At 45.8% G+C, this 11,964-nt stretch overlaps 1 protein-coding gene across 1 annotated transcript in view; it reads left to right on the top strand.

Moving 5' to 3' along the window:
- The first annotated feature begins 4,002 nt into the window (after window positions 1-4,002).
- The window catches only part of LOC142564041 (uncharacterized), a 49,102-nt gene continuing 41,140 nt past the window's right edge, over window positions 4,003-11,964 (top strand). The window contains exons 1-2 of the mRNA XM_075674857.1: window positions 4,003-4,682; window positions 10,477-10,653. Of these exons, the coding sequence (XP_075530972.1) occupies window positions 4,356-4,682; window positions 10,477-10,653 (504 nt within the window). The 5' untranslated portion in view covers window positions 4,003-4,355. The remainder of the gene's footprint in view (window positions 4,683-10,476; window positions 10,654-11,964) is intronic.

Raw genomic sequence — 11,964 nt, 5'->3', positions numbered from 1 at the left:
AACCTAAATTTAATGTTGAAATAGGCGTTGCCAACTGAAGTGAACTCGCACACGACGTACGACAGTCCTGAGTAGAAGACGCGAGCTTATGTTACAAGTGAAACGCGACGACCCACCCACGTGCGTTAAGTGCAAGTGTGAAGAGACCATCGACTATATTCCGTGTCATTGTTCTCGCTTCGATAAACAATGCCAGACCCTCCAGTTTACCTTGAGTAGACTGAACCATAGGCCATTTACAGACACAAAAGCCTTGGGTGCCTGGCCTCACAGCTCATCATTCCACAAAGCCATTCAAGCACTTCTGCAGTACCTGAAGGCGAGAATTGAATGCCTGACTTTAAATATGCTGCACTTGCCTTAGTGCATGTGAAAGTGCAATCAAGATTCATGTCTTTTCTCTTCTCTCTCTCTCTCTTTCACTCCCCCATCCCTCTCCCCTCCTGTAGGGTAGCAAACTAGACAGTCTGGTTAACCTCCCTACCATTCCTTACTCCCTTCTCTCTCTCTCTCTCTCTCTCTCTCTACACCCGGCGTCATCAGCTATGACCTACTCAGGTCCTGCACTGCCTTCGTAAAGCATCGCACCATCAGTTAAACATTGTTGCAACAGCGCACAACCAATAAACACAACGGACATACTATGTGCTCTGACGGCCGCTGAGGATAGGTTCCTTGCCTCTAGCAAGATGGCGGCGCCCGGCTTCACTTCCGGACAGCCACCTCTGCTCCAGGAGTTTAAGTACACAAAACCAGCTGCGAAAGAAACGTGCGGTATGTTTCATTCTGTGGTTTCTGTGCGGCTAAGGGTAAGTACTGTGATAAAGTAGAATGCCAACGAAATGACAGAAAGGCGGTGGGACAAACGAGGCATAGCCTGCTTCGCACCGGGTTGCAACAGTGGCTCCCGTTCGTATGAAGAAGTCCTGTAAAATTATTTTGTGCGGCAGCTGAATCTGATCCCCACGAAGCGTCCCATAACATTAAGAGAGAAGACAGAACTGTCGACGAAGGAAGCGCCGTTCTAGAACCTCAGTTCGAACCTCGACCTGTACAGCGTGCGTTTGCAGGCGAAATTCAACGGCGAGATTCAACGGTAAAAGCGAAGACGACCAAGTTCTGCTCAAAACGAAGCACTTGAAAAGTGCAGCGTCGGCGTGGACGGACTTGCCAATGATAATGCGGATGCTATAAACAGCGCATAGCAAGAGTTTTCGAGGCTCTAGTTTCTTTATCTTGGTCAGAAAGTGCTCTCACGGATGGCAAATGTTCATACATTTGTGTATGCTGAGTGCCAAATTGATGCTATAGAATCCAACGCCAAACTAGCATTGAGTAAGCTTAGTTGAGCTGATTGTACCATATTGGGCTAGTTGGTACAGCTGCTTAAGAAGTATGTGTGGCGCGGGATTACAATGAAGGCAAGAAACAACAGGAGGCAGAAATTGCGCCAAATGCATCTGGTCGCTCGAACCTTGCCGCAAGTTTTGCGAATATACTCGTATGTGTACAAAATTATTTGGCTCTTCTAATTTTCGAATTATTGACGCACTGATATTCGTACTTGCAATAATTTTTTTCAAATAAATACTTTTAAATATGCATTTCCGCGCGTGGTTTCGTGTATCTTGCTCTACTTGCGAAACGCCCGTTGCACGTGATGCAAAACCACGCAATGCGGCTTATTTACGAAGTACCAAGCAAAATTATTTGATTTGAAAATTATAACAGCACTAACACATACAACCACATAGGGACAAGGATGAGACACAAGTGCAGCGGAAGCGCGCTGGGCCCATAAAGAGCGCTTGTGTCTCGTCCTTGTTCTTTTGTGGTTGCATGCGTTAGTGCAATTATAATATTCAAATCAAGTATGCACCAACTTGCCCAAAGAGAACTTTTAATGAAGTAAAATTATATATACCATGGAGGAAGCAAAAAAGTTAGGAGGGAGCATCGCTCAACGCGGCTGAAGCCAGACCTATCGGCCCAACACGTGATCGCACGTACGCGGTTGCTTTTAGTGTTCCCGCTCTGCAGGCAGAAGCCACGGCAGTGCAGTCGAACAAGCGCGCACCGAATAAAAAGTACTGGCTTAGCGACTGGGAACCGAACGTCTCAGCAAATCTCGATTCTTGCTCCGTGATCTCGACGGAAGAGGTCACGCATTCGGCCGCCACTGAGCAAAGAGACTGGCTTCACGGAGCGTTCGCTTGCCGAGGTTGACTGCCTGACGTAATGCTCTCTCCCTTCTATTGCGATAGCAATTATATGTACACTCCAGGCGTATTTCTGCCGTCGCCGTGAGGTTCCGTCTAAAGTCCAAGGCCGATAAAATTGTCTCCGCGCGCAGAATGGTGTGCGAGTGAAGCGCGTGCGAGGGTGAGCTGGCGAACGCGGGTCAACCTCGCGAGCAAGGAATGCGGGGCGGAAGAGCGTCCTCTTCTTTCGCTCGTGAGGCACGGGGGTGAGGCGAGGGAGAGGGGGCGTTCTTCTCGGCGACTGCTGCTAGAGTCACTGGAAAATCCGCTGCTTACGGCGCAGCCACGGAGTGGGCGCAGCCGTGCGAGCGCCGTATCTTTTGAAAGCGACCTGCGACGTAACCGAAGTGCGCGCCCGCGCGGGCTGATCTCCAAAGCGATCTGCGAATTTTACAGAGTGCACGTAGTTCCGAGGGCTCCGTGTGCGCTGCGCTTTCGACTTTTCGTTCGCGCTGAAGCGGGAGATGCACGAAGGTCAATTCGGTACTCGCTGCAGCTGCAGCGATTCCTCACTCCAGCGTTCTGACAGCTACTCTCCGCGGTCACCGAGCGACGTGTGCTCACGTTTACCTGTACGCACGTGGCGCCGTGCTTGTTAACTTTTAAATGGAATGCTTACAAGTTTACATTCAAAGAAAAGTTTACACCATTTGAGTCGTACCTTGCGCCCACAACGATAAACGTCATCTGTCTGGTCCGCATTTCCTTTCTTTAACGCTGCGAGCCCGGTACTTCCCAGTAACGAACGGCATGCGCGTTGTCAGCATGGCATTGCATTCCCGACAGGAAAGTAGCGGGCGGTTATCATCGTGTGGCAGATATACACCCCAAAGGGTGTGCCTTTGTCTAAGCCTGTACATTTTATTTATATGGTCCCGAAATAACGCGCAAAGCGTGCCTACACTCTAAGAATAGTTTACACCCTTTGGCGTGCCCCTTCTGCCACACAACGATAATCGTCACCCGCCTTGATGCGTTTTCTTTCTTTATCGCTGCGAGCCCGAAACTTTCCAGGGACGAACGGCACGCGCGTTGTCAGCATAGAACAGTTTACACCCTTTGGAGTGCCCCTGCTGATAACGCGAGTGCCGTTCGTTACTGGAAAGTTCCGGGCTCGCAGCGATAAAGAAAGGAAACGCATCAAGGCGGATGAAGATTATCGTTGTGTGGCAGAAGGGGCACGCCAAAGGGTGTAAACTGTTCTTAGAGTGTACGCGCAAGATGTGTTCCCGACGATGTAGCACGCCTGCTGCGGACAGCGCCGGTTCATGGCGTGATCGCAGAAAGATTTTCACCAGCGAATGATTCACTTTTCAGTATTCTAGTACAGTATAACCGTGGTTATGTGTTTACAGCTTTATCAAATGCACTCTTCGTGGGGCGTTTGCTTGCACTGTCAAGTGAGAATTACCGAAGCAAGCGCCTACCGCGAGCCTTGATAAAAAGAAACTCTACTGGGCATTGCCTCAAAGATTGGCTAGCGCGCGCTGCCCAACCTCGGAGGCCATGCATTCGGGTTTTGTTTCGTGTCCTCAATATTTTTTCAACACGCTTTGCTTTTGGAATAGGTCGAGAGGTGCCGCTACATTTCTTAAGTTCTCCTGCACGTGAAGGTTTTTATACATTCGTAGTAGTGCTCTCTGTTGCAACTATTGACCTCCCAGCTGTATTTATGGCATAAGCTCGGGGCCTTGACTTGTGGCGGCCTCTACTAACCCAGAGGGCAAACTACTGGCACATATTTTCATAACGGACCCAGCTGATGAGATCATCGCCTCATCTCGCCTGCTTTGTGCGACGCGACGGCCTTGGCTTAGCGTGGTGTCGGTGCGCCGTGTCGTTCTGTGCTTGTTGTGACCGCGACGACGCAACCATGACAACGATCGGCGAGCGCGGTTGCCGCGAGCGGCACTGACGACGCGAAAACTCGGCGGCGGCAGGCTCCGCGTCGACGGCGACGTCGGGAGCACGAACGCAACCAAACGCATCACGTCTTTGACAGCAGCTAGGCCTAGCAGCTGTAGCAGTACGGCCAGTCCACGCTCCGTACCGTCGCGGACGACGGCTAGGACGACGACGGCACGTCTTCTAGCGATGGCATCGAGTTCGCTCAGCCAGGAGGACGTCGACCACGAGCTCGAGGTGCAGTGTTCGCGTCGTTCGCGCATCCGAACGGCGCGTGCGGTGACGCGCACGGCTGCGCCCCTCGCGGTTCGGGACCTGTCGGCGCCCGACTGCGAGCTCGGGTCGCTGGCGCTCGAATGCGGAGGCGGCGACCACGACGCGTCGCCCAAGCCTCGGGCCAAGGACAAGCGGTGCCCACGGCCCAACCACGCCAACAAATGCAAGGCGCAGCGAGAGCGTCGAAAGCTTCGCGAGAAGCGACGGAGCACCGGAGTGGTCCACCTGCAGTCCACCGAGGTCGGTGATCCGCATGCTCACTCTCTGATGACACCTGCACCGGGGGGAAGTGTGATCGTTGGGGAAGTAAAAAAAAGAAAAACGATGCCGCAGCTTCAAGCGTTCTTGCGACTTGCTAAGGATCGGCGAAGCGACGGCTTTAACTGTCATTCGCTTAGGGGCTGCGAAACAGTGTCCCTTCCCACGCCGTAATGGTGACAGCGACACGTGATGCTTTCTGTATTACTTGTCGGCGCACGGAAAGACTTTTTCTTTGACGGCTGGAGCGTTTTGAGTGTCGGATGCAAAGCGCGAGACTTGTACTCGAGAACGTGACGCTCGAAGCTGCGTTAATTAGTTTAACCACAGTCATCCAAACGCGTTGTTGTCATGCCTACGTTTTGCCTCTTTTGGATCGCCATGAACATGGATGACTCCTTACACTTGCCCTTTGTCATATGCTAAATAGCTGGAGCAGCTAGGAATTGCATTTGACAGTGCAGTTCTGTTATCATTCCAGAGATTCTAGTCTGACTTTTGCCATGGTGTTCAAATTGTAAACATGGCAAAGCAGTATGCCACCCACAGTTCCTTAGCTTCTGCCATATGTACACAAAGATGGCTTTGGGGTTGTCCAGACATTTCTTAATTTTGTGCAAAATTACCATCTCAAGTGGCATCTAGCACATTAGTGTTGGAGGTTGTCTTCACTCAGTGACAACAGCTCGTGTAGCAGGAGCCAATGGCCAGGAAACAGGTCATGTTTGGCAAGTAGCTGTTTACGCTGTTTGTGTATTTATTTGCTCAGCATATCTTGAATGCCCAAGTCAGGGACACATGGGGTGGATGCATTGTGTTCACATTAGCTGGCATGACTTCATTTCATTAGTTTACTTTCAGAACTGTTCAGACGATACGAAAGGGAGTGGATAACAACAAAAAGTACACAAGTCATCAAAATACAAGCATTGAATAGCTTGGTATGTGGTGATTACAATTTGCAGGCATTGGGGCATCTTGAGTGGGGACAATGAAGGCTGAAAGGTGATTCCATTCCCTGCTAGTACTGGAAAGAAACGATTTGTAATACAGATTAGTTCTTGAAGTTTGAATGACTTTGTGTCTATGATTGACACATGGTGGCATGTAATTAGAAGCAATTAAAATAAATTGTTTAAAATTTTCATTAGCAAAATATATTTTCTGAAACAAATAAACAAGAAAACAGTATCACAGAGAATCTAGAAAATTTCGAGTTTATTATATGTGAACCACTAGAAGTCAAGGAGTAATTCGCTGCAATAAACCTAGCAGAGTGGTTCTGGACCGACTCCAACAAGGAAGCCAACGAGTATATGGGTTGCAGACAGATGACAGATACTCAAGTTTAAGGTGTGTTCGATCGTCATCAATGGCAGTCTTTATGCATGACAGGTGGACGATCATAGCACTACTAGCAGGAAGCGCATTCCATTCCCTGGATGTGTGTAAAAAAAAGAATATCCAAGAAGGATTGCCGGAAGGTAGTGGTTCTGGGAATGTGCAGGATGCAACCATGTTATTAGGATGCCTCATCCGAGAGATGTGTTGAGCTGGCATTGTTGATTACCTGATGGTACAGGATGAAACTGTTGGAAGAGCCATCTTTTGGATCAGAATGCGTGTGCAGCTTCTGCAAAAGTCTAAAGATGCCCTGCATTTTTTTCCCCCCGCAACCTAGGCATGCAGGCTGTAATGAAGCGCAGTAACTTTCGTGTGCCTCTTTTACCTATGTAATCATGCATTGAGACATTTCCACGTTGTTTAGTTGGGATAGAAGGAACAAAAACATTGTGCTGATGTGGTCCCCAGACTTTCATGCTCGACTGTACATTGCTACACAGGCAATACAGACATCCTTTGACAAGGGATTTGCATGTTTACATAAACTCGCCAATTTGTTAACAGAAAGGTTGAATAATATTAACAAGATCACATAAAGGCCAACTGCAACAGAATTTGAAACTGTGGTAAAAGCCTAGTTTAACACTTGCACGGCAGCATGGGTCACCAGTGGGTCACAGCAGTAATTGCTGCTGTGTGACTGGTGCAGGGCTTTCCTGACGCGAGCAAGCGACACCTTTGCTAGAAATTTTTTAAAAAATCTTTTTTTTTTATGGTCCTGTGCATTATGGTGCCATCTGTCTGCACCTTGGTGAAGTTCAATTGGTGCACATGTTTCGGGTCACTCGCCAGTAGGTCGTGACGCATCTAAGCACTATGACAAGTGACCCACCGGTGGGTCATTCCGCACAGGAATGAAGACTACGAAAAATGTTGACAGCCAGTGTTGATGTTGATAGGTGTTGATAGCCAGACAGAGGCGCCTCTGTGCAAAATTTTGCATTTGAAATGTGAGTGGAAGCATAAAAAAAAGCTAGCAAATATAGTCCTTTTTAATATCAACACTTAATAAATGCTCCTCTTACTTGCTAGAAATTACGCTTGACCTCCAAGATGCCCACAGCACACTGAAAAAATCCAGAAGGTAGAATACTGGGACTTTAGTCATACCACTAACCAAGCACCAGGTGCCCGTATAGTCTGCTTAGGTGCTGTTTCAAGGCTGCTGATAAGAAAATTATACAATTACCAGCCCTGCGGCGTTGCCAGGTTTGCTTGAGTGGTATATACCACTCACTTATAAGCAATTTAGCCAAAGTGAAAGTTTGTTGCAGCTCGCCTTTAACTGTTGCTTTGCTGTTAAGTATTGTCTTGTACGTGCTACAGATTGGTGGCAGTTGGAACAGCATTATTGAAGTCTGTCACATAGTTTGTACGTGGATGGTTTTCAGTGCATTTGTGTCTGAAAGAAAGAAAAGAAAAAGCTGTCCCATTGTTTGACAACAGGAAAAGTGTATGCGTCGTACAGCACTGGCAAAAATCAGCCTTGCAGCTGTGCCCCTTGCCGCATGAGTCACGACCAGTAGAAGCTGCTGGCAGGCCAACGACCTCACCGACCCCTGCAGCTACCTTTATGCTGCCTAGCTTATGTTTGCTTATTTGAAAGCCCAGTGAAGGCCTTATGCTGCTGCATAGACAATCCTTTAGTACACCACAAATGAGAACAGTGTCGCTTACTGCAGATGGCAAATTTATTTTTGAGGCAAAAAAACTAGCATTCTTTGTTGATCTTTGTTTATACTAGGCCCCCATCAAAACTTTTATGTGCTGCACAGTTTAATGCTCTGGTTTGTTGACAGGTTTTGCCCGTAAAGGTTGGTCACCTTTACGGGCAAAAAAAAAGAGCAGAGCAAAAGTTTGGTTACCTTGTGTAGCCAGGGAACTCTGCTTGGAATGACAATTGTTTATTTATTTGGATATTCCTCACAATCTCCTATATGTGGTGTAATATGAGATCGGGCACGTTGATATTTATTTATTACAATAATTTATATAAACCTATTAAGAATTATTGCTAAGTTGAGTCTCTGGTTCTTTGAGAATAGTATGTTTGCTTATAGATGAACACTGACTGACTAAAGGCAGGGAACCTTCTGGAAGTTGCTCACTCTTATTGTACTTTACCTGCACTTACCAAAAAATGATTACAGGTTATGACTGCTGTTTACTTCTGTGGGACTACTTCAACACAGTTTTTCACTATAGGTAAACTTGAAGAGATGCAGTCATTGCTAAGGCTAAGAACGGAGTGATTGGTGAAGCCACCCAGAAGCCAGTCGGACGTTTATTGTAAGCTTGTAGTGATAATTCTTGATAAGCTATGAAGACCTTGTTTATTCTGAATGTGTTGTCGATAAATTTTTGGCAGTTGTCTTCACAGATGGTCTTGGGACTTGTTCGAATAGTGGTTCAAAAATAGGATAAGTTGTTGGTTTAAGTAGTATTTCTTTTGTAGTACCTCTCCGGAGAGGCCTCAGCTAGCTTGGCACACCAAAAATGAAAGCACGATTTCATCACCTGCTTTAGCTTCGCATGAAACATAACTCAATCATTGTAGAAGTATTGATGAAAAGAAAGTAACATATGAGAGTGACCTATGCTTGCACAGCAATGTCAATTGCATGACAATCTCTCAAGGTGTCGTGACAGTATGATAGGTCGATGGTGCTATGTTGACCTGTAGCATTGAAGCCAAGGATGACATTGAGTGAACCAGTGAGTAATTATTTTAGATTTTTTCAGTGCAAAATTGACTAAGACCACAATGCACCGGACACAAGGTTATGCAGTGATGCATCTCATTAGCACCGACAAAGGAGCCAGGAGCCTGATTTTACAGCCTTGGGCAGAAAATTCAACATCATCAATTTGTGGAAAGCACAAGAAAAAAAGATAGGCAGGTGCAAATAGAGGAGCCACACAAATGTTTGTATCCTTCTTTGTTCATCTGTTCTGTTTGGGCATTCTGCCATGAACTTCTGGCAGTTCACTTGATCCATCTCGTTATTCCTCATTAGCTCGTGCACACAGACTATTTACGCTTTAGCACCCTCACTGGCTTTGATGTTTAGACTACTATACTATTAGACTATTATTGTCTTATGATGATGACAGTACATAGGAAAGATTATTCAAAGGCAAGCAAAGAACTTCATGGTGCCCACTTTTCCAAAAAGAGCAGACAACTAATTAGTCAAAACAATTGTTCAATGTATGAACTTTGAGAGATAACACGTGTCACCTTTTATCTATCACTTTACAGTTGCACTTTTATGTAACAAACATGAGTATAGTTATTTATTGCATATAGTGAAACAAATATATATATTTATTTATCAACAATATCAGTGTGTAATGATTATACGCTTGCAGAAAATATTGATTTAACAAAGGTATTTTTGTGTCACATGCAAGTTCGTTCTAATGAGGTTCAACAGCATACATTCTTGCTAGCACTATTTAGACTTATTAGAACCAGAAGTGGCCGTTGTACAGAAAGAATTTTGTAAAAATATGTGCTGAAAGATAAGGACTTAACGTGTAGTCGTAAGCAAAAGTGTGAAGACCACAGATGGGGAAAAAACTTTTTTTTTTCCGCAACTTAGGCAAGGAGCCGGAAATGAAGTTCAGCTCACGTCTACCTGTTTTACCATTGCAACACACTAACAGAATTTCATGTTGCGCAGCTGTGCTATCAGATATTTTTATTTTTAATGATAATGTGGTTTAAACTTTTCCTTCCGAGGGCGTGTTTTTGGCAGCACTCTCAGCATGACCGAAAAAAGAAGGAGAGACTTAAGTAGAACCACAAGAGTGTAACCGTCACTGGATTGATAACTTGATGCACTGATTGATATATGTGCATCCTCTTTGAAATGAGGTGGTGGTGGATGCCACCAAGCTCTTTGTTTTTACTGTTCTCCTCCACTTACAATTGGCCCTTAAGGCTGATAGTTCATATTAACAAACCTTTGAATCCGATAGACATTTATCGCCATAAAATCCATTCATATTCCCTGCTTTAACGCCATCAATATTTCAGCCATGTTTTACTAATATAACAGATTCAGTGACCTTTGTAATCCTTAATGCCCAAGGCCTCGGGCAAGGTTTCTACATCCTCGTTGACCTCTGCGTGGAGACGGCATGCTAACAAAATATTCCCTATGGTTTTCATGCTATTTCCACACGCTACTCTTGCATAGTCGTCATGACCAAATTTTCTTGTATAACGCCGGATTCTTAGACGCCCTGATCGCTGTTCAAACAGTACTTCTCTGCACTGCAAAGGTTATTGTTTTGATATCGTTATTTTCTGTTTGACATATTTCCATACCCTTGTCAACAGTGACAGCTGTCATGACTGTTGCAGAGTACGGGTGGCAGCACAGGCGAAGATGAAGAGCTGCTGAATATGTCAGCCGAGACGCGCCGCAACACCACCCTCAACGAGGCTCTGCACCAGCAGGACGGGGCGTCCCATGCCATCTCCTCTTCGGCGGTGCCATCAGGTGGAGCCACCATGACAGGGACAGCAGCTTTCCAAGAGGTATGCCCTCTGGGGACAGGGTTTCTGTTGTGAAACATAATGCTGGCTTCTGCAGGGTTCTTAGCAATGCTTGGAAACTTTTGGAGATACCTTGAGCATCGAAACACAATGTTTAAAGCCTTATAAACATTTAAATTTAGGCGCTTCACTTTTTTCCTGCTAACTTCTCTTTTTCAGAAAGCCACCAAAATTTCCCAATTTTTAAATGACTGATTCATTGTAAACAGCTTTCATCTGCACAAAATCAGCAGTTCGATTGATATCTTCTGCTGTCTTTTGCCATAAATTATTTTTACTTGTTCTTGAGTTGGAGAGGCAAGGCCACAGAAATAGTCCATGCTTGAAACCTTTCTTGAAACCATTCTTGAAACAAGTATGCTTTTGTTATCTTTCATGCGAAGCATTATTGCTGCACCGTGTGGAAAAGAAATAAAAAAAGTGCCATCAGTAAAGTATTTTGGTAGAGTCATGTCCACGCAATAGAGGTTGCCAGAGGCTCTAAATCTTCACAATCCTCAATATTAATTCGATGCTCCAAGAGCTTTCCCGGTCTAATTGTTTATCTGAGATGAGTAAAGCAGTAAAAAAAAATTGGCTGGGGCTCAGTTAAGGTTAAGCCTGGATATATTGAAGCGAACAGGTTCGGTAATGCTTATGGTTTAGCGTATGGTTACGCTTACGGTTTAGCTTATGGTTATGCTTTATGATTTAGCCTCTGGATATACTTACGGTTTAACTTACGGATATGCTTATGGTTAACTTATGGATATGCTTACGGTTTAGCTTATGGTTATGCTTTATGATTATGTCTTTCACACACATCACATGGGAAGCCAAAGGGATTGTTCACAAAGTCTGTCGTGAAGGTTCTGGTCGCACTTGCACTTTCACCAAGTTTCAACACGTAGTCTGTGTAACGGCAAGCCTTTACCTCTGCTCCCGTCATTGTGTTGTCACTCTGATGGCTGCTGGCACTGGTGGCTAGAAGTCGCTTTTGAGCATCTTGTCGTTGTCATTTAGCGAGACGCTCCTCTCGTTGCTCAGGTGTTTCGCTAGCTTGTTTGGCTCGGGCCTTTTCATTCTTCCTTCGCAACTGCTCAGCGATTCCCGAACTTTCACCATCTTGGCTGCTCTCAGCTGACATGGCCGAACGTCGCTGTTCAGCTTCCTTTTCATGCCGTTTAGCGAGACGTGCCTGTCGTACTTCTGGCGTTTCAGACTTGGCTTTGCTGCGTTGTTTAGCGAGACATTCTTCTGGTTGTTTGGGTGCCTCGAACGCTCGTTGAGCTTTCAGCCTTTCATTTTTTCACT

The sequence above is a fragment of the Dermacentor variabilis genome, chromosome 11, assembly GCF_050947875.1.
Source record: "Dermacentor variabilis isolate Ectoservices chromosome 11, ASM5094787v1, whole genome shotgun sequence".
In the NCBI taxonomy this organism is placed as follows: domain Eukaryota; kingdom Metazoa; phylum Arthropoda; class Arachnida; order Ixodida; family Ixodidae; genus Dermacentor; species Dermacentor variabilis.
The sequence above is the reverse complement of the archived record's forward strand: the minus strand, read 5'-3'. Positions and strand labels throughout refer to the sequence as shown.